Raw genomic sequence first — 22,478 nt, 5'->3', positions numbered from 1 at the left:
TTGAGGTGCTTTTTCTCCCCTGTTCCTAGTGAAATTGAGAAATTTCAAACTAAACAAACATGTTATTGGAAAAATTCAATTTTTTTCAGTTTTACGGTCTAGTTTTGAATACTTTCCTCCAATACCTGTGGGGTCAAAATGCTCACCACACCCCACGATGAATTCCTTGAGGGGTGTACTTTCCAAAATGGGGTGACTTTTGGGGGGGGGGTTCTATTCTGCTGACACTACAGGGGCACTGCAAACGCACCTGGCGCTCAGAAAATGCTTAGCGCTCCCTTCCTTCTGAGGCCCGCTGTGTGCCCACACAGTGGTTTATGCCCACATATGGGGTACCGTTCTACTCAGGAGTACCTGCGTTACATATATTGGGGTGAGTTTTCTCCCCTGTTTCTCGTGAAATTGAGAAATTTCAAACTAAACAAACATGTTATTGGAAAAATTCTATTTTTTCATTTTTACTGTCTTCTTTTGAATACTTTCCTCTAATACCTGTGGGGTCAAAATGGTCACCAAACCCCAAGATGAATTCTTTGAGGGGTGCACTTTCCAAAATGGGGTGACTTTTGCGGGGGTTCTATTCTGCTGACAATACAGGGGCTCTGCAAACGCACCTGGCGCTCAGAAACTTCTTCAGAAAAATCTGAACTGGAAATGCTAATTGGTGCTCCTTCCATTCTGAGCCCCATTGTGTGCCCACACAGTGGTTTATGCCCACATATGGGGTACCAATCTACTCAGGAGAACCTGCGTTACATATATTGGGGTAAGTTTTCTCCCCTGTTCCTCGTGAAATTGAGAAATTTCAAACTAAACAAACATATTGAAAAAAATTATATTTTTTCATTTTTACTGTCTTCTTTTGAATACTTTCCTCTAATACCTGTGGGGTCAAAATGGTCACCACACCCCAAGATGTATTCTTTGAGGGGTGTACTTTTTAAAATGGGGTGACTTTTGGGGGGGGTTCTATTCTGCTGACACTACAGGGGCTCTGCAAACGCACCTGGCGCTCAGAAACTTCTTCAGCAAAATCTGAACTGGAAATGCTAATAGGCTTTCCTTCCCTTCTGAGCCCCGCTGTGTGTCCATACAGTGGTTTACGCCCACATATGGGGTACCATTGTACTCAGGAGAACCTGCGTTACAAAATTTGGGGTGCATTTTCTCTCATGTTTATTATGAAAATGAAATACTTTAATCTTAACAAATATATTATTGGAAAATTTCTATTTTCCATTTTTTTCTGGCCTAATTGTGAATACTTTCCTCCAGCCCCTGTAGGGTTAAAATGCTCATTATACCCCTAGATTAATTCTTTAAGGTGTCTAGTTTACAAATTGGGGTCACTTATGGGGGTTTTCAGTATACAAGCCTCCTAAATCAACTTAAAAAAAGAACTGGTCCCTAAAAAAAATCAGTTTTGGAAATTTCATGAAAATTTGATAATCTGCTGATACATTTCTAAGCTCCGTAACACCCTAAAAAAGTGAAATATGTTTACGAAATGAAGCCAGAATCTCAGAATCGCTAGCATACGTTAAAGCATCACTGGGCTATAAGCGCATAAAGTGAGACAGATCAGATTTTGAAAAATGAGCCTGGTCATTAAGGCCCAAACAGGCTTGGTCCCTAAGGGGTTAAGGGGTTCCCGTATGTACCTAATGCACTCTATGGTAAAACTGACACAATGTCTTTATTCTATATGTCAATCTGAATACAATGATAGCCATGTTTACATAGCTTCTATTTTATATTTTTTTTGCAAACAGTTATGAATAAAATTGCTCTATTGTATCTGAGTACCCCTGCATGGGGCTCAGTGGACACCAGCATTCGGCAGTAATTTAGTTATTGATTTGCATACCTTTTACGTGTATTTGTTTGTTAAATATTCTGATTTTGCACTATATATATATATATATATATATATATATATATATATATAAAAGCATATGCACCGGCTGGGATGATCTTTTCAGAGACCGGCGGGTCTCTTACGGCCTTACATTGTTTATACATACAGGAGATTTGCACATTATCCTTGTTTCTAGGAGCAGGTCCTTGTAGATTAGTTTATCATGGGACATGTTTTTATTGTAACAATCCCCCTGAGTGTCATAGTTTTAAATGGTTTTATTGGTTTTGTTTTACTTATTGTGTATGAGGTATACCCAATAAAGTATTTACACTGATTATTATTTTTTGGATAAATAATTTTTGGTTATTTATATTTGACTTCGCTTTTTACCGTTTTGTGTTATACTTAACCAATTTGTGTCTCCTTGAGAGCAAAATTCCTCAACTTCTCTGACTTTTCATGAACATAGAGTGCACGCCTGTGTTTAATGCATTGCATGGCTCATTGGGTATCGATCCCTTTATGAAAGAGAGAAAGAAAAAAAAAGCAAAATTCTTACCTGTATAAATTCCCAAAAGGGTGTATATTAAAGATTTAGTAGGCTGCTTTGAACTGCTGCTGTTTACATTGGCGACTTCAATATATGGGCAGTCATTGGCTCCACAATGTGTATAATTTGTAAAACTTGTATTATATCCTGAAAAAAGATTAGTGAGGAACATAAATAAGTAGCAGTAAATGTGCAGTATGTAAAGGGTTGTTATTAAATTAAAGGGTTTGTTTGGGGAGCAGACGAAGGCTAGAGCCCCTTGTTTCCCAGCGTTTGCATTTTTTCAGCTATTCCCATTTTCCGAGACAAGGAGTCATTGTGCGCGGGTAAAAATATATCCTCACGTGAAGGCCAGTAGTTGCCTAATGAGGCTGCAACATCGGAGACACTGCACAGCTATTAGACATTGCGTGACAGCGCTGTTTCGCTCACACAGGATGATTGGGACTCTCCCTCCACATCTTGGAAGGGATACTTATGAGTCGTGAAATTACAGTAGTAGGCTACAGCCGTCTTTTACTCCCTGGACAACCCCTTTAATCAATATTGCAGCAATTAAATGAAACCAAAATGTGTCCTTCTCCACTGTACTTGCTATATTTAAACGAAAGATTTTTGAGTAAGAGTCCGAATGCTTTTCCCCTCCTCTTTAGTGACTTTTGTCAAAGCTAATTTTTCTGGAGCCCTTAAAGGTGTACTCCTTTTTTTCAAGTGGCAAATGTGCAAAAAAACTGCCAAATTTCTAAAATTGCTGAAAATTTTGAATAAAAAGTGATCGAAAAGTCACATATACACAAGCAATACCAATAGAAAGTAGATTATGGCGCCACAAAAAACATGCCTCAAATAGCCCCATATACCAAAAGTAAAAGTGTTATAAGGATCATGTGGTCGTACTGACTTGAGTAACATTGGTAATGTCAGTTTTACATTTAAAAAATAGCTTTTTTTAAAAAAAAAAATTACTGCACAGATAATTTTTTTCCCTAAGATTTCAAAGCAGTTTATGGAAAATTTAGGTGTTACAAAGTACAATTGGTGTCACAAAAAATAAGACCTCATATGGGTCTATAAGTAAAAATTAAAGTGTTATTATTATTATTATTATTATTATTAGTATCTGAATTAGATCATATATCTTCTTTTTTTTACATCTTTCTTACATTTCTACAATCTTTGTCTTTTACTGGTGCCTACCCCCTTTTACCATGTTTATGGATACTTTATAATTTTTTTTTACATTGGTTTCTATTCATGTTTCTATCATGTACCAATAAAGAATTGTTTGTTTTACATTATTGTTGAGTTGTGTAATAATTTTTATAAGTTGCAGAGTTCAGATTACTAGTATTTTACTAATGCATTTACAGGAGTAATACACATTGTATTACTGGGGATATCACATCCATATATTATACACACAATCCTAGAATGCAGCTTTACTGCAAATACAAATTATTATTAAATGAAAACTGTGCAATTATTTGGTATTTACACATTGACAGATACAGTAACTATGCAGTTTCCCTGCTGTTAGCCCATCTTTTACTGCATACTTCAGTACTGTAATTAGCTGTAATGATTCATACATTTTATACTGTATTTACCTGCATCTGGCGTTTGTCCAAATATTAAACTGGAAATTAAATTCCCCCATACACCAGATGATTGAAACATTAGGAAAAAAAGTCCAAAATATTGATTGACAATATCTTTTCCGGCCTTTCCAACTTTCTCAGCGTATCGATTTCCACTGACTGTCAAATATGTACATTTTGCAGCCCACAATGGTGCGCCTCCAAATCCCAAAATCACAGACGTTGGAATGAGGGTATACCTAGAAGATTAAAGATTACATGATTTTCATTTCACATTTGCTAAGACAAGACATAACAATGGCTTTGAAGTATTAGTAATTTCTAACAATTGTGATTTTTAGTCCTTACAGAGGATACAATATGATTGAATTCACACTGTGATTAACCAGCCATCTTACACCATATTCTACTAATTAAATCATGATCTGTCAGCACAGCATGGATGATATACATCAATCGTGTCATATTCCAACTTCTATTCCAATAAAATAGAATGTAACAAGGCATTGCTTATCATGTACCAATAATTTATAATACTGATGGTTGGTCCTTCCAGGCACCACAGCATTGCACCATCCGTAAGCAAAACCACAAGAAGCAATACTGAAAAAAATGTGATCAAGATGTAAAGTTTCTATTCACACTATAGGGGTAACTAGCTGATCAGTGACGCTCCAAATTATATAAATACTGAAATGGTGGAAGAACCAAAGAACTGGCTTAGGATTTCTATTATAACTTGTAATTGTAGAGGTTATAAATTTTGTGAATATCAATGACTGTTTAGAGTGCCTGTACTATTTTATAGAAGCTGAGCTCCATTAGTAGAGTGCCCCCATCATACGTCTGTGAAATTTATCTGGGTTTTTAATCCGGGTAAATTTTTGGACCCAAAGGGTTCTATTGGGCATTGATCCCCTTTAGGATTTTTCCTGCCGGAACATATAGGACGTGCCCCATATTTGTCTGGAACCCTGGCACAGACGCCCCATGGAAGCCTATAGGGGCATGCAAAATTCCAGACAGCACTGGATGCACATCTGGGATTTGTACTGGATGTATTCCATGGCATACCGGGCTAGCACCAGCACCCGAGCAACTATTGCCGGGTGTTGACTTGCGTCCTTTAACTGTGTGTGCTACTAATCAGTATCACATACAGTTAAATGCAGCACTGTAATTGACCAGTGTGAGAGCCATTGGCTCCCAATCCCGTCTATCATTCAATATCTATTGTGGCTGGAAGCGGCATTATACCTTTGTCCACAAGAGGCCGCTACCTCCCCTCAGCATTGTGAGGTATGAGTGATGTCAATGGAGCAGGACGCAGCTGCAGCCTGCAGCAGCAGGTGAGTATGATCTTTTTGTTTTACTCCTCAGTTTTTACAGCCAGGAAACACTGATGGTTTCCTGAAGCCTCTTAAAAGGCCTCATGATTAGTGTTTCTGACTGTAAAAATGGCCACGGACATGGGAAGAGGACATTAGGCAACAAGCAAGAGCCTCCTTTCTTCCTTCAGGGGCCTGGGGCCTTAAGGTTTGGCACTGCTAGGGAAGTGAGGTTTGGTGCTGTATTATGTGTGCTACACAGTGGTAATTGTTTGGCACTGCTGAGGGTACTGCACATTAGTTTTTGCTGGTGAGACCCTGGTATCATCATGGATTGTGTGGTGAGGCACAAGTGGAAAAAAATTGAGAATCCCTGTGCTAGTGGCAGCTTAGTAACAAGAATAGAATATTCCATTGCCTTACATAAGTAATAAAATTTAGCATTTCATTGACAAGCATGTAAACTAGGTAATAGTCACACTGGCCATGCAATAATAGCCAGGTATAAAATAAAGAACACATCTTAAAGGGGTACTTTTTCCTTTTCTTTTTTTTTTTTTCAAATTAACTGGTGTCAGAAAGTTATACAGATTTGAATTATTTGTAATACTTCTATTTAAAAATCTCCTGTCTTTCCGTACTTATCAGCTGATGTATGTCCTGCAGGAAGTGGTGCATTCTTTCCAGTCTGACACAGTGCTCTCTGCTGCCACCTCTGTCCATGTCAGGAACTGTCCAGAGCAGTATTAAATCCCCATAGTAAACGTCTCCTGCTCTGGACAGTTCCTGACATGAACAGAAGTGGCAGCAGAGAGCTGGAAGACTGGGAAGAATACACCTGTACACGGGCTGCCGAAATATTCTCTCTCTGAAGTGCCAATAATAGTAAGTTATCTATTTATGTATTAATTTCTCTAGAATATTGTAGGTTGAAATTTACCAGCTAGGATAGAAGTTGCCAAGAGAATATGTAATATAACAGCACATCGAGGCAACAATCGTCCATTTACAGCCAATTTTCTTAATTAGAATTGGAGGCACAAACATTGACGAGATAATTAGAGCTCCATAGATGATGCTCAGGGAAGCGACTCCAAGGCCTTCATCTGCATTGAGGCTGCTCTAAAAAAAAGAAGAAAAATTAACAAATATCGGATATATAGACTATGGAAAAATACACAATGAGCTGTCCTGTTCTGCTCTGCTTCTGTGTAGAAAAATCTTTAGTTGGTATTGCAAGTAACAATATCAAATATTAAAAGACTACATTATCAGTATAGTCCAAAAAGAAAAGAAAATACAGCAAAACAGCTAAGGAATATTATACTTTATAGATTCCCTGAGGGATGTGCACAGAAATGATGAGAGCCCATAGCAAAATTATAGCTTACCTATTCATTATTTAAAATCCGGTGCAGAAACCTAATAAAAAAAGTATACTTACCTGTCCCCGACTCCCCGGGCCCCTGCAGCGCCCTATTAGTGCTCCCTGACCCCCCGTCAACCTCCTCCAGCTCTCCCTTCAGCAACGTCAAGACTCGGCAGATAGCTTGCCGACTCAACCAGTCAGTAATTGGAGCAGGACACCACTGAGTGGGCAATCAATCATCCGCCTCAGGTACTTTTGAGTTGTGACGTACCAGGAAGCCGGGGAAAATAGGTTCCGGGAGGTGTCAGAGAGCCGTTCAAGCTGTGCTGCAGGCACATGGAGACGAGTAAGTATACTTTTTTTATTAGATTCCACTCACCCACTGCCTGCATGGGACTTTTTATTTTTGCCTGAATTTTCCTTTAATTTTACATCATATCTACTGTATATCTACCTATTTCCTTTTGCATGTGGGAAAGGGACCTCAATCTGTCCAGGACTGATGTAGACTGAAAAAGGGCACTGCATACTATGCGTACTACATTTGTAGCTCTCATGAGGCCATGTTTACACAATGTATTTTTGATTAAACAATGGCCGTTGTTGTTTAATCACAGCGGCCGATCGCATTAAGACCTATGGATTCCCGCTGTTTTACCACGTCTGAACATGGCTTTAAAGACCATAGGAAGGTGGTATTATACACCAGACTCATTGTCACTCATGTACCACTCTGTACCATGTACAGACTGGAGTTGGAGGGGCTGTGGTCAGAGAGGCAAGTCTTCTACATATATTTTGGAGCTGAAATAAAGCTGCAAAAAAATATACTATGCACAAACACACCTTTTTCGCCCCAAATAATGACGTAAAAAGAATGATACATATGCCCTTATATCTTTTTAAGATACATATGTCCCTATGTCTTTTTCTATTGGTCCCTACTATTCTAAATGTGTGCTAGTTGCATATAATATTATGCTATGAACAGTTCTATGCATTAGGTAATTTGTGACCATTTTGTCTGAATTGTCTGCCTGATTTTTATATAAATTTACAAAAACATCAGCATTTTATTGGATTGTGTTAAAGCAGTGCCCCTATTGTAGTTAACCCTCTGTGATGCCCCTTGTACCTGATGTGAATCCTTAGTGATGCCCGGCAGCCAGAGCTAACCCCCAGTGATGCCCCTGTTAGCTGTAGTGAATCCCCAGTGATGCCTCTGGTAGTCTAGGTAACCCCTCCAGTGATGCCCCTGGTAGTCTAGTTAACCCCCCAGTGATGCCCCTGGTAGTCAGAGTTAACCCACAGTGATGTCCCTGCTAATCATTGTTAACCCCCAGTGATGTCCCTGCTGGTCATAGTTAACACCCCAGTGATGCCCCTGCTAGTCATAGTTAACCCCCAAGTGATGTCCCTGCTGGTCAAAGTTAACCCCCCAGTGATGCCCTGGTAGTCTAGCTAACCCCCCCAGTCATATCCCTGGTAGTGTACTTAGTCCCCAGTGTCTGTCCCAAATAAAAAAAATAAACATGTGATAACCAGAGATAGTAGTGTCGGTACTGACCATTGTTTGCTGATGCCCATGTTATCCAAATAAAGAATCTATCAATCATCCCCGGTGAGTGCCGCCTTCATCATACTCTCTACGTTACAAGTAAAACAATAAACATCCCACTCACCTTTCCTCTGCTCCCATGCTGCCCAGGTCCTCCTCTCTCTCCTAGTCTGTGCCCGTCTTTTCCTGCAGGCGGCGCAATGAAATGATGTAATCGCGGGCAGCCCGCAGGAGACAGAAGATGTGCGCCGCTCTGTTGGGGAAGGAGCCGGCACAGACAGCTTCCTCCTGTATCTGGCAGCCATCGCAGGCAGAGGAAGATGCTATGTATGCCAGCTTCCGCCCCACCAGAGCAGCGCACATCACAGGAGAGCCGCAGGCCGCATCTGAAGGTCTCAGGGGCTGGATGTGGCCCGCAGGGCGGAGGTTCCCCACCCCTGCCATAGAGGATAGTAGCGGTCTGCTACCGCCGCTCCTGTGCCACAGAGCGTCTGCAGCAGATCAATGCTATCACAGTCGTTTGTTTTCCTAACTTTTCCTAAAAGCTGGTTAAGCATAGATTGCAGCCATTAGAAATTCCACACCAGTGTTTCTTAGCACCAGTCCTCAAGTACTACCAACAGGTGACGTTTTGAGGAGTGATATAATTTTAGTCAGTGCCTCGGGTATCACCACATTTATTTTTTTGCATGGTATATCCTCAAATGACCTTGGGGGTTACTTGAGGACTGGAGTTGAGAAACACTGCTCTACACAAACATTAATCTACCTTTTTATGCATTGTTATTTATTAAGGGTTGTTTTGTCAGAAACTACAGCTTGGTTGCATTCAGAGTTTCTATACGTTTAGGGCATTCTGAGTTGTGATGTGACTAAAAGCTCACAAGGAAGTTGTGGATGCAGATACAGTTAAATCCAGCACGGAGCTGGGTTAGTATGTCATTTCTCACTGGTTCTTCATTGGTGGGCCCCCAGGATCAGCCCCCAGGATCAGTTCGGCCCCAGGTACCCGAATCAAACACTGCTGAGTCTATAGGACTGAAAGGGGGGCAGAGAACTTAAAGTTCTCAACTATGTCAGTCTAAGTCTAGAGAGGACAGATGCAGTAAAGGATTGCAGTCTAGGGGGATCTGGGGCACTGGGCTAAGAATCCAGGGCCTGAATGTCTTGAATGACCAAGGCTAGCAATTGGCTTATGCACATGCGGTCCGTGTGTTGAACACCCCTGAACAAAACATTGAACTGCTTCTGCTGCTGATGACTAGTTGAAGGGAGGTTAGAGAGGGGTGTATACTGAGGACACAGCACTGTGTGAATACTGTAGTAGGAACACAAGGGATGTCAGAGACAGGGCCGTTTCTGCCATGAGGCAGAGTGAGCTTTCTGCCTCACTAGGAGGCGGCACAATCCCTTACTTTCACTTTCATTTTTACTGCAGGCACATCACCAGGCACCCCTGCCTCCTCAGGCCCCTCTGCCTCCTCCTCAGGCCCCCTCTCCATAGCTCCATGACCGCAGCCAGATGACACTGGGGGTGGCTGTCTCCTAGCTGCTGTCTGTCTGTGTCGGAGCAGAGAGAAGGGGGAGGCAGGCCCAGCACCACAGCAGCAGAGCCGACACACAGCAGGTATGACTGGAAGCTGTGTGTGCCCTGTCCCCTCCCATACAGCCTCATCTCCTGACCCCTTCACTGCTGGCCTGGGATGTGACATCTGCTAGAGAGGAGACAGATACAGGAGGTTAGTGAATGTGTGTGTGTATATATGTGTGTGTGTGTGTGTGTGTGTGTGTGTATACAGTATATGTGTGTGTGTATATATATGTGTGTGTGTATATGTGTGTGTGTATACACAGTATACTGTATGTGTGTGTGTATATATTGTATGTATGTGTGTGTATACAGTATATGTGTGTGTATATACATTATACTGTATGTGTGTGTGTATATACTATATGTGTGTGTATACAGTATATGTGTGTGTGTGTATGTGTATATATGTGTGTGTGTGTGTGTGTGTGTGTGTGTATATATGTGTGTGTATATCTAATCTGCCCTGTATGTACAGCACATGTGTCCTGTATAAGTACAGAGTGATCTCAGTAGCTGAGCCCAGTCTATGCCCAGGGTTGCCCGCTGCTATCTGTCACCAGTGACAGGCATTCTGTTGTGTTATTATCTCCCCCACAGCCTGTACACATAGTCACCTTGCTGGGGAAGCAATAGAAAATCCCTAGATGCCATAGTTATAACCGCACACTGTAATAATACCTTAGTATACACTACTTACATTATTAGTGCAGTGTACTGTAAAAAGATGTAAAAAATAAAATTAATAATCCACTTTATAAAAAATGAAAATCACAACTTTTTGCTATTTTTAAAATAAAAAAATGTAAACAAGAATATATATAACTATGAGTGTATGTTCACACTATGGAATACGTTTGGAAATTTTCCGCGGAGACAGTGCGGCAGACTCTTCTTGAAGTTCCACCTGTCCCGTTGACTCAGTGATATTCTCCAGCTCAATTCTTTTAGGACGACAGATTGAGCTTGAGAATATCATAGAGTCAATGGGACAGATGGAACTTCAAGCAGAGTCCGCCACACAGCCTAAACTTGAAATTTTTGAGCGTATTCCATATTGTGAATATATGTGCTGTATATTGCTGTTAGTATATATCTATGCATGTGTATATCTGTTTATGCAGTGGGCTACCTAGATTTCCTAACTACTAATTGTTGATTTGGGGGGGGGGGGGGGGGGCATTTCATTTCTCGCCTCAGGCAGGAGAAAACCTAGAATCGGCCCTGGTCAGAGATAAAAAGGGAAGCCTTGATTTATGCTCTAAGGATAGTGCAGATCGCCTGGAGAAGGTTGACAGGCTATATGGTTGTAAGTACAGAGCCCAGACCATCTCTCTCTCTTCTGCCCTAATTCCTGTGTTCTGTCTTGGTTTCTCTGTTACTAGTGTGAGACTGAGCCAAACTACAAGCAGTGAACTGCAAACTGCGAGGGAGGGAGACAACAAGTGGTGCTTAGGGCTTTTTTTTCTGGAGAAAGAAGTCATATTTGGTACATGAAGTAATTTACAAATATGTTAGGATTTGGATGAAGTGAAGTTGTGTGAAATTACGGATTCGGTTATGTTTTAACTTTTCAGATATTTATTGTATGCAGTAATAATTATGCAGTTATGCATCCTATTGAATGGTAGCTTAGCTGCAGTAACTCATGTCACCACCACACAGTTGGAGGCGCGGTGCATCCAGCATGCTCTATATGGCTTCCATTGAAGCTGCATCCCTAAATAGATAATCAGCAGGGGTGCCGGTTGTTGGCATCGTGTGGATAGGATATCAATGGTATAAACTTGGAAAACCCCTTTAGTATACAATTTACATACCTGTAAACTCTGAAGCCCTCCAAAAGCTGTAAATAACAGTAAAAATCCAAAAGATACAACAAGAATATTCTTTAAGTGTCTATCCATCATTCTTCAGGTTTTCCTTTTCGTGATGTTTTCATACATGCGAAGTGGAGAGTGCTGTGTTAGCTTCTTGTGAAATAGTCTTAACTCAAAATGGTTACTGATTGACTTAATCTATTGCAATACAGAGCAAAAGGGCATATGATTACAGGCATTATCAGTTTATTTAGAATCCTTATACTGAGGAATTAAATTGATTAAAATAAGACAATGAGGACATAACACATTTATTTTTTTTTGTATTGTTGTCATCTCAGAGGGGAAAAGGTTTTTCCCTTAAAACGAATGTACCATCACAGGTACTGCAGATTTTTTCCCAGTACCTGCTCAGTGCCAGCATGGTCCTTTTCTCAAAACACCACCGGGTTCCTGCGCTCTGTGCCGTTTTTTGCTTGAGCACCGGCTCAGATCACTGGGGCAGGCCTGGCGCCCCCTGGTGTGACCATAACCCCTTCCCTTGGTGAGACAAGCCTGTTTGATTCTTATGGAGATGGGTCACTGAAGGGAGAGATTATCAACACACTGGGGGGCACCAAGCCTGCCCCTAGTGATCTGAGTCGGTGCTCAAGCAAAAAACACTGCCGAGCGCAGGAACCCAGCAGCGTTTTGGAAAAAGGACTGCACCACCGGGATCCCCACGCCAGTGGCGAACAGGCACTGCATTAAAAAAAATAAAATAAATCAGAACCTGTGATGGTACATTTGCTTCACGCATCCTTGTCAGCTCACATGAGCATGTTTAGCTACAGCCAAGGTAGGATAGATGCTAGAAAATGTGTTTCTAAAATGCCTCTGCATATGGGGCAATGCAGAACTGTCCAGAAATCCTGTGTGAGCCCAATATGCCAGCAGTGAGAAGGCAAGTATAGCCACAGAGCTGTAAAATGAGTAACTCAGCCATGTCTTCAGGACACCACACTTAAAGGACAACATTTATTTTTTAATATGTTATTACTTAAGGAAAGTTAGACAAATTCCTGATTTACACTTATTATGGGAAATGCACATATACTGCTATTTTCCTCAATTTAGTAGATCAGACCGGCTTCAATTTCTCTAAAAAAAAAAAAAGTGACGTCACAAATCGGGTGTAATTCATATAAATTTATATGAAATCATATGAAGTGTCCGTCTGGGGGGGCAGTATATGGAGAAATTACTTTGTAAAACTAACTAGGGCTTGTACTTGTATTTACAAAATACACCAATAGTGCCCCCCAACCTCCCTCCGCCCTGTAGTGTGGTTAATAGTGCCCCTAACCCCCCCCCCCAGAGGATATGATACTGTGTATAGTAACTGCCATACAGGAGCGTGGGAGAGCTGGGTGATACCGCTCCAGTATAGGAGAATATAATACTGTGTACAGGAGCCTGGGAGAGCTGGGTGATACCACTGGGGTACAGGCACGGTTTGCAGTCACCCATAGCAGCTTGTGCACTCACCAGGCAGCAGGAAGAGGCTCCCCCGCACCCGTCCATCCCGCACCAGCTCCCCTAGCCCCCTAAGGACCCCACACACTCATCCATCCCGCACCGGCTCCCCTAGCCCCCTAAGGACCCCCCACACTCATCCATCCCGCACCGGGTCCCCTAGCCCCCTAAGGACTCCCCCCCACTTGTCCATCCCGCACCGGCTCCCCTAGCCCCCTAAGGATCAGACCCCCCACACTCATCCATCCCGCACAGGGTCCCCTAGCTCCCCACGGACCCCCCACACTTGTCCATCCTGCATCAGCTCCCCTAGCTCCCCAAGGACCTCCCACACTTGTCCATCCCCCACCGGCTCACCTAGCCCCCCAAGAACCCCCCACACTCACCCCCCTACAGCGGCCTAAACCGCTTCAACAGGAGCATCTTCTCCTGTGTGCGGCGTCTCTCCCTCCCCGCTTTCTCTCTCCCGCTGCTTTGAATGACTGTGTGGCTGGAGGGAGACAGCGGGGACCACGGTATAGCAGCACTCTCCCTGCTGCCCGGTCCTGTGTGCAACGGGTTGAGTGCTGCTATACCGTGGTCCCCGCTGTCTCCCTCCAGCCACACAGTCATTCAAAGCAGCGGGAGAGAGAAAGCGGGGAGGGAGAGACGCCGCACACAGGAGGAGATGCTCCTGTTGAAGCGGTTTAGGCGGCTGTAGGGGGGTGAGTGTGGGGGGTCCTTGGTGGCTAGGGGAGCCGGTGCAGGATGGACAAGTGTGTGGGGTCCTTGGGGGGGCTAGAGGAGCCGGTGCGGGATGGGGTGCAGGGGAGCCTCTTCCTGCTGCCCGGTAAGTGCACAAACTGCTATGGGTGACTGCAACCCATGCCAGTACAGCAGCGGTATCACTCATCTCTGCCAGGCTTCTGTATACAGTATCATATCCCCTTTACTGCAGCGGTATCACCCAGCTCACCCAGGCTCCGGTATGGCAGTTACTATACACAGTATCATATCCTCCTCCTATACTGCAGCGGTATCACCTAGCTCTCCCAGGCTCCTGTATGTCAGTTATTATATACCGTATTATATCCTCCATTTAGGGGGGTGGGTGTTAGGGTTCACACTACAAGGTGGGGAAGGTTGTGGGGGGGCAATGTAGGTGTATTTTGTAAATAAAATATACTGTGCCTCCTGCTGGACACTTAATATGAATTACACCCGATTCGTGACGTCACGTTTTTTTAGAGAAATTGAAGCCTGCCTGATATACTAAATTGTGCATTTCCCATAATAAGTGTACATTAGGAATTTGTCTAACTTTCCTTATGTAATAACATATTAAAAATACATTTTGGTCGGAGTTCTCCTTTAAAGTTGATATTACAAGCAATCCTATACCCGTGTACAGTAACACATTTTCCAACTTCTATGCAACATTGCCTGTAGTTTATGGGTCAATCATTTTATTAAAGTTTTACAATAATGCAAGAATTAACAAAAACCATATTCAAGAGAATTAGTTTTTTTTAATAATAATGTATTATATAATTATATAATTTTATAATATTGTAAGTATATATGGGTCGGCCCCACATAGATCAGCTTTAGACACACAATGTATGTGTACACATAATTTATTTTGTGCTTATACAATCAAGTGTGTACACAAAAAGTAGAGTTTGTGTCTACAGAATTAAAGGGACTATCCAGCATTAACATGGCCACTTTCTTCCAGTGACAGCACCACCTTTGTCTTCAGTTCAGGTGGGGTTTGCAATTAAGCTATATTCACTTCAATGGAACTGAGCTGTAACACCCCAGCCAAACTAGAGACAAGAGTGGTGCAGTCTCTGGAAGAAAGTGGCTATGTTTTTCTAACACTCGATAACCCCTTTAATTTTCAGCACACAAAATGTTGTTTTGTGGCATAGAATTACATTTAGTCACACAGATTTATTTTTTATGTCATAGAACTTGTGTGGCATAACGTCTTTTTATTATGTGTTTTTATTTAGTTTGACAAAATGCATTTTAAGTCAGACATAATAGAATGCTGAATGACAAAATGAAATGATGTATCAGAAAATAACATTCCGTGCCACAACATGCTATTCTGTGTGACAAAAAATATTTCTGTGTCACAAAATAACATTCTGTTTTGGGATGTGATGTGACCAAAAATGAAAACTGAGCTGTGATTGGTTGTTATTGGTGAAACCAGACATTGACTATGTATATAAATTAGGACTGAGGCAAAGCTGGATACTGTGTCATATATCATCCTTACTCTTTGGAGATCATGTCCTGACACAGATACAGTTTTAAATAAATTTATCATTTCAATTTCTTTAAATCAAGATCAAGTGAAGTGATCAAGTGTCACAGTTGTGTAAACCAGAGTTCTCCATCAAAAGTAGAAACAATAGGAACTTCTGATTGTAAAATCTCTCAAATTTCGATAAAGTATTAAAGGTACAATACAAACATACGTTATGCTAGGAAAAATTTACCTGAGGTGCAGAATCATCAAATACAAGAAGTTTCTTTTATTCCCCTTGCTGAAAGACAAGACATTCACATGGCATTCACAGCATTGTCTGAGAAACAGATACAAGTGAGAGTATACATGTTAGGGTATGAATATATATATATCTATATCAAGCAGGTATAGACTTGCAAAAGTACATAATTACGCAAATTCATATAGAAACAGGAACTAATCACAAGACAAGACTTTCAGTTACTGTGGTTACATTTTAGGAATGTTTATACTTTCTTGTTATGCACTAAAAACTATATATGAAGCAATCTCTGCAAAATCTCCCATAAAGCTACTAAACATATCTATATCTTCTTGATATAATATTTTTCCGACACCTTATCTACTCATTATAACCTGTGTTTTGGTGAGGTTTCTGCAGCAACAGTGGGACCTAACAACTATATGGGGGCATAAAGGGAGCCTATGTACCATATGGAGGCACAAAGGGGGATGATCTACAATATGAGGGTAGATGGGGACTTACTACTATGTTAAGGACAAGTTGTAGCTTGGATAAGTCTTCATGATGGCTGAGAAGAGAAAATAGAATAGAAAAGAGAAGTGAGCAACTCAGATCAGAGAAGACATCACCTGTAAGTCACTTGATGTAACTGCACTATACTCACTTATCTTAATCATCTTCTGTATCCACATAATTGATTATCACTGCCAGTGAGCAGAGTTATCTTTTCTGTCAATCATAACCGATTAGCACTGCCAGCAAGCAGCTTCAAAGATTATCCTCTTCACTCTGCTTGCTGGCAGTGGCATAGAGAGAGGTATAAGAGGATGAGTAAAGAGGATGATCTCTGAAGCTGCTTGTTGGCAGTGATAATCGGTTGTATAGCTTGCTGGCAGTGTTGTAGAGAAGGGTATAGGGAAAGTGATCTTCTTTGTCCACATAACTAATTATTATTTGCAGCAAGCAGAGTTCATCCTCCTCTCTCCATTCTTTATGTCACTGCCAGCAAACATCTAATACTGGAGTCTATAATATGCTGGGGACCTGTTAGTGGGGTCTGTAATATGCTCCTTTTTTATTGTCCTAACTGTAAGGTCCATATAATATGGAAAGTTCTAGAAAAACCCACCGGTGACAAGCCACATCCCTGCAAACCACACTCACAATAGGTCACACATTGTAAACCCCATCTACAATAAGCCACATCCCTCATTGTCAAAGCCGAAGTGACATTTGCAAATGTTGCCAACTATGGACATGGTATCTACTGCCATCCTGCGATTGCACTGCATGGTGCCGATGCCAGATGGGGAATACTTTAGATGGCAAATACTTTAGATGCTGTTCTCGCTGTTGACTGTTGCTATAGTTGTCTAAAGGGTTACACTTCCAGGATCAGAGTTGCAATCATGGCAGTTGTGTTAGGTACTGTGTGTGACAGTAGAGCTCCTGCCACTGTCCTGTATTAGAGCAGTGGCGGTGAGTTGAAAGCAGCTCCCCCCAGATCTTCAAACATGTTGCAGTGTGATTGCAGTACTGCAGCGTACTTTTCTTTCAAATCAACTGCTGCCATGAAGTGCCAGAGATTTGTAATTTACTTCTATTAAAAAATCTCAAGCCTTCCAGTACTTATCAGCTGCTGTGTGTCCAGCAGGAAGTGGTGTTTTCTTTCCTGTCTGACACAGTGCTCTCTGTTGCCTCCTCTGTCCATGTCAGGAACTGTCCAGAGAAGGAGCAAATCCCCATAGAAAACCTCTCCTGCTCTCCAGACTGGAAATAATACCACTTCCTGCTGGGCATACAGCAGCTGATAAGTACTGGAAGGCTTGAGATTTTTTAATAGAAGTAAATTACAAATCTCTGGCACTTCATGGCAGCAGTTGATTTGAAAGAAAAAATTTTTTGGTGCACTACCCCTTTAGCGGCAGAGAGGATCAGAGCCGGCACTGCCAATCCTACCTGGACAAAAAAACAAGACATAAACAGTATATCCCATGTAAGATAATATCGGATAAAGTCCTTTTTGTGGGGCTTAACTTCATAGATAAAAGATGCCAGATGATATTATGTGTGTGGTGATGAAAAGGAAAAAAAAAAAAAATGGGTGGGGAATGTGGAGGGTGGAGGACAGCTGAAGGAATGCATTGCACTCTGGAACCTGTAGTACTGTGTAGCACTTAACTAGTAAGTACAACCACACAAAACAGAACAAAACCGCCAAAACAAATGGATTTTTGGTAGTTTCAAAACTGGAATAGATAGGTAAGTAATGCTATTTGCTTCTGCAGAAGTTTCATTTTTTTTACCTCTACCTGGAGTTTCCCTTTAACCTTTAGGTGACCCTGGACGTACCTGCACGTCCAGGGCCACCTATGTGTGCCGCGTTCTGAACCACCGTGGTCCCGGGTGCGGCTTGTAGCCCGGGACCGCAGCTATTAGCGGGCATGGTCCGATCGCCGTGCCCGCTAATAAAGTAATCGGATGCAGCTGCATCCGATTACTTGAATGCAGCCATCCCTGGTGTCCAGTGGGGTGGATTGCTCCTCCAGGACGTTGTCCCGGAGGAGAGATCCACACATCCTACTCCTGCCGGGCTCAGCGCCGTAATGGAGCTGATCCCGACTCGGCACTCAATTGCTTCCAGCTGCAGCAGCCGGAAGCAATCAAAGTGCCTATCTCATCGATCTATCCTGTATTAGTATACAGGATAGATCTCAATGAGGGATCAGAGTGCTTATACTAGAAGTCCCCCAGGGGGGCTTCTAGTATAAGTGTAAAAGTAAAAAAAAAAAAGGGTTTCCATTCATAAAAAGGCCCCTCCCCTAATAAAAGTTTTAAACACCCCCCTTTTCCCATGTTATAAATAATAATAAATAAACATGTTTGTTATCGCCGCGTGCGTAATCGCCCGAATTATTAATTTATCATATTCCTGATCTCGCACGGTAAATGGAGTAAGCGTAAAAAAAAAATCCCAAAGTGCAAAATTGCACATTTTTGGACGCATCAAATCCAGAAAAATTGTAATAAGAGCGATCAAAAAGTCGCATATGCGCAATCAAGATACCGATAGAAAGAACACATCATGGCGCAAAAAATTACACCTTACACAGCCCCATAGACCAAAGCGCTATAAGGGTATAAACCCACACACTGTATAAGCAGCGTATTTACTGCTGCGATACGCAGCAAATACGCAGCAAACACGCAGCAGATTATATCTAAATAACTGAACACAGCATCAAATCTGTACCAACAAATCTGCTGCGTATTTGTTGCGTATCTGCTGTGTATACGGTGTGTGGGTTTGTACCCTAAGCCTGGGAATGGAGCGATTTTAAGGAACATATATTTGTTAACAATGGTTTGAATTTTTTACAGGCCATCAGATAAAAGAAAAGTTATACATGTTACATATCGTTGTAATCATAATGACTTGAGGATCAGTTTTACCCCAGGGCGAGCGGCGTAAAAACGAAAACCCCTCATATAAAAGAAATGAGGGGTTTTTTTTTTTCAATTTCACCACACATTGAATTTTTTGGGGGTTTTGCAGTGTCCTTTATGAAATAATTCAGCCTGTCATTGCAATGTACAATTAGTGGCGCAAAAAATAAGGGCTCATGTGGGTTTCTAGGTGAAAAAATGCAACTGATATGGCCTTTTAAGCACAAGGAGGAAAAAACGAAAATGCAAAAATTTTAATTGGCCCGGTTCTCTAAGGGTTAAGTGATATACTTTAAAGCAAGTCCCATGGACATAGATAGAAGACAGGAAATCACATTGTTCAGAGCAGTGCTTCTTGATTCCAGTCCTCAGGCCTCACCAACAGGTCATGTTTTGAGGATATCCCATACAAAGCACACCTGCGATAATATTTGATGCACTAAGTATAATTATATCACCTGTAAAATACTAAGGAAATCCTTAAAACATGACCTGTTGGTGAGGCCTGAGGACTGGAATTGAGAAACACTGGTTTAGAGTGTGAGAAAAACAGGTCTGTCTATGGTCAGCTGAACTTTAGTATGACCTACTACATTGCATTACACATACAAATTTGCATTCAGTTCCAACAACTGCTTAGTGGTACAATGATTTGTAAACAAGTTTATTTCAGTAGAAAAAAAAGGATGTGGAAGTAAACATAAATTTGACCTTTTAACGACAAAGGGCATAAACATAGCTGGGTTGGTGCCGCTAATAGCTGCATGGCACTAACAAAACTGATAGCGGCATTTAAAGGGGAACTATCAGCAGGTTAGGTGAATCTAAACTGCCGATAGCTTCCTATTGTGCAATTTCACCATGGAAATAATTTGTTTTACGTTTAGAAGCACAGTTACTGGAAAAAATAAGCATGTAATTACTAAGTAGAATACGTGTTGCAAAAAGTAGGTGCTCATATGGATCTGCAGGTGAAAAAACTAAAAGTGCTATTATCCTTAGAACACTAGGAAAAAAAAAATGAAAATTTGCTTCATTTTTAAGAGGGGTACTCCGGTCGAGACTTTTATTCCTAATAGCCAGGTAGAGGGGTGGATGAAAATAATAACATCTACTTTTACCTCCCTGGCTAGAGCTCTGATGTCCGCCTCCAGCTGCTTTGATCCGCGGTCTCTGCCCACTTCCTGGTCTTATACAGACCGTTATTTGTACTTTGTATTGTACTTTGTAATGACACACTTCATTTCTCCATAAAATATTTAGCAAAACCAGAAAAAAGCTAATTTGTTTTCATTTTGGGGGGGTTCAAATTTACACACCCTATGGTAAAACTGACATACTATCTATGTTCCTCAAGACATATCTTTTATTTTATTTGACTGCTTTAAAAAAAAAAAAGAAAAAACTAAATGTGTTTAAAATTTCCCTATAACCATGCTTATAACACTCTTATTTTTTGGTCTGTGGGGCTGTGTGAGGTGTAATTTTTTTTGCAAAGGCCGAGTCTCTATTGAACACTTGCAAACTTGAGGGTCTCCTGGACAACTAGCTCTTCTACTAAGTGGACCTGTAATCCCTAAAGCGTGTCACTCCATGCCCACGTAATAGTTCAGCGGATGTCCTTTCATGTTGATTTAGCCCCAGCTGAGCCACCATGCCTATAAGCCCCCGCTTCCAATAATCCTGCAGCATCCTAACCTACCTACACTCTACAACTAGTCTATTTCTACTGCAAAAGTCTACTTCAACTGCTAACTACCAGTATATTGTCTACCAGTATTCAATTCATCTGTTATATTGTCATTATAATTATATATATATTGTAGGGATCTTCCCGGGGGATGGTGTGTTTGGACACAGTTCAGCAGCAGACTTGGACTTATAAAAACAGCTTGGCGTTTATTTGCAGCATAAACAGTCCATCACAACAGAAATATAACAACACCGTGCTTTTAAGAACAAAACAAAAGGTCCTGCCCGTCTGGGCACTTACTAACATACAGGTCGCCTATCTGACACTTCGATAAGTGGTTTCGCAGGGTGTGAATAAGCCCCAGCAGCGGCTGTATTCCCAGCTCCCAGCAAACACAGCACCCAGGCTGTTCACTCCTGGCTGAGAGCTAACACTCTGCACACTGTGAGAGCTTTTACCCTCGTGTAGGCTCATCAGGGCACACCTGGCCACAACACCCGAACTGGATCGGGGGGAAGGGAATGGCAGGTCCCACTACCAACCTACCCGCCATTCCAGTAAATCCAGGCCCGGAAAAATGGAAACAACAACTCAGCAGCATAATACTGCTGAGTGACAAATCTCTCCTGGATTTACCATCTCACCATATGCAGTAGCCTGGGTGAGATGTACCTCCCCTCGAACACTTTTGCAGTGACATGTCTACAATATATATATATATATATATATATATATATATTTATTTATTTAGGATATGCTCACACTACGTAAAACTACGGGCGTAGTTCTCGCCGCAGAACTACAGCCGTAGTTTTGCGGGGTGGGACATAGCTTTATTTTTAATGGGATCCCGGCCGGAACGTACACACAATCATACACGCTCCGACCGGGATCTCGTGCAGCGCCGGAAAAAACTGACCTGTCAGTTCACACAGTGAAGCGAGCGGCTCCGGCCGCTTGCTTCACTGTGTGCTATGGGAAGCTCTGATGCGGGCGAGCGCTAATGGGCCCGCATCAGAGCTCTGCGGCCGGATGGATCACTGATCACGGGGTCACGGAACGGTCGGTCTGTTACATAGTGTGAACATAGCCTTCAACTATAAGTCTTATCTTGGGTCTATTCTAACAGCTGTCTTATCAAGCAGTACAAAGCTTCATTGTATTCTCTGCAAAAGCATGTATCTCACTAAACAAAAGACTTTATTGTTCAAAGCTTTTACACTTGACCTTCAAAGTTATTTTTGGTTTACTAAAACCTGTGTCTTAGGTTCACACTACGTAAAATAACGGCCATTGTCCCTGCTGCAAAACTACGGCCGTTGTTTTGAGGTCCCTATAATGACTGCAATGCAATGTAACTACGGCCGCTGAATTCACACTATGTATCAGATAACGGCCGTTGTTTATACGGCCCCGTAAAAAATGAACATGTCAATTATTTCCGGCCAGTAATACTGCAACAACGGACGTGGATTTCAATGCGGCCGCAAACGCAAAACTTATATCTGCCGAATTTAAATTATATCTACCGAATTTAAATTTTCTGAGTGGTTTCTCGGGCGCAGTATTTAAAGTAAAGGACCTGTTTAATCCCGTTTATAAACATGCTAGGAATCAAAATTAAACAACGGCCGTAGTTTCAAGACTAGCCCGTACGATCGTAAT

The 22,478-nt window shown here is 41.8% G+C and overlaps 1 protein-coding gene across 4 annotated transcripts in view; it reads right to left on the bottom strand.

The window, feature by feature from the left end:
• Window positions 1-15,751, bottom strand: part of LOC138774551 (protein unc-93 homolog A-like) — a 33,990-nt gene extending 18,239 nt beyond the window's left edge. The window contains exons 1-5 of one of the 4 annotated variants that reach the window (XM_069955534.1): window positions 15,680-15,751; window positions 11,673-11,870; window positions 6,278-6,459; window positions 4,019-4,248; window positions 2,421-2,558 (exon numbers count right to left, since the gene is read on the bottom strand). In XM_069955534.1, coding sequence (XP_069811635.1) covers window positions 2,421-2,558; window positions 4,019-4,248; window positions 6,278-6,459; window positions 11,673-11,762 — 640 coding nt within the window. In that variant the 5' untranslated portion in view covers window positions 11,763-11,870; window positions 15,680-15,751. Of the gene's footprint in view, window positions 1-2,420; window positions 2,559-4,018; window positions 4,249-6,277; window positions 6,460-11,672; window positions 11,871-15,679 lie in introns of those variants that run through there. The other 3 variants (XM_069955533.1, XM_069955536.1, XM_069955535.1) reach the window with 3 other exon arrangements.
• Between the last annotated feature and the right edge of the window lie 6,727 nt (window positions 15,752-22,478).

This window comes from Dendropsophus ebraccatus, chromosome 15, assembly GCF_027789765.1.
Source record: "Dendropsophus ebraccatus isolate aDenEbr1 chromosome 15, aDenEbr1.pat, whole genome shotgun sequence".
In the NCBI taxonomy this organism is placed as follows: Eukaryota; Metazoa; Chordata; class Amphibia; order Anura; family Hylidae; genus Dendropsophus; species Dendropsophus ebraccatus.
Note: the sequence above shows the minus strand (reverse complement) of the source record. Positions and strands in the feature narration are given on the sequence as shown.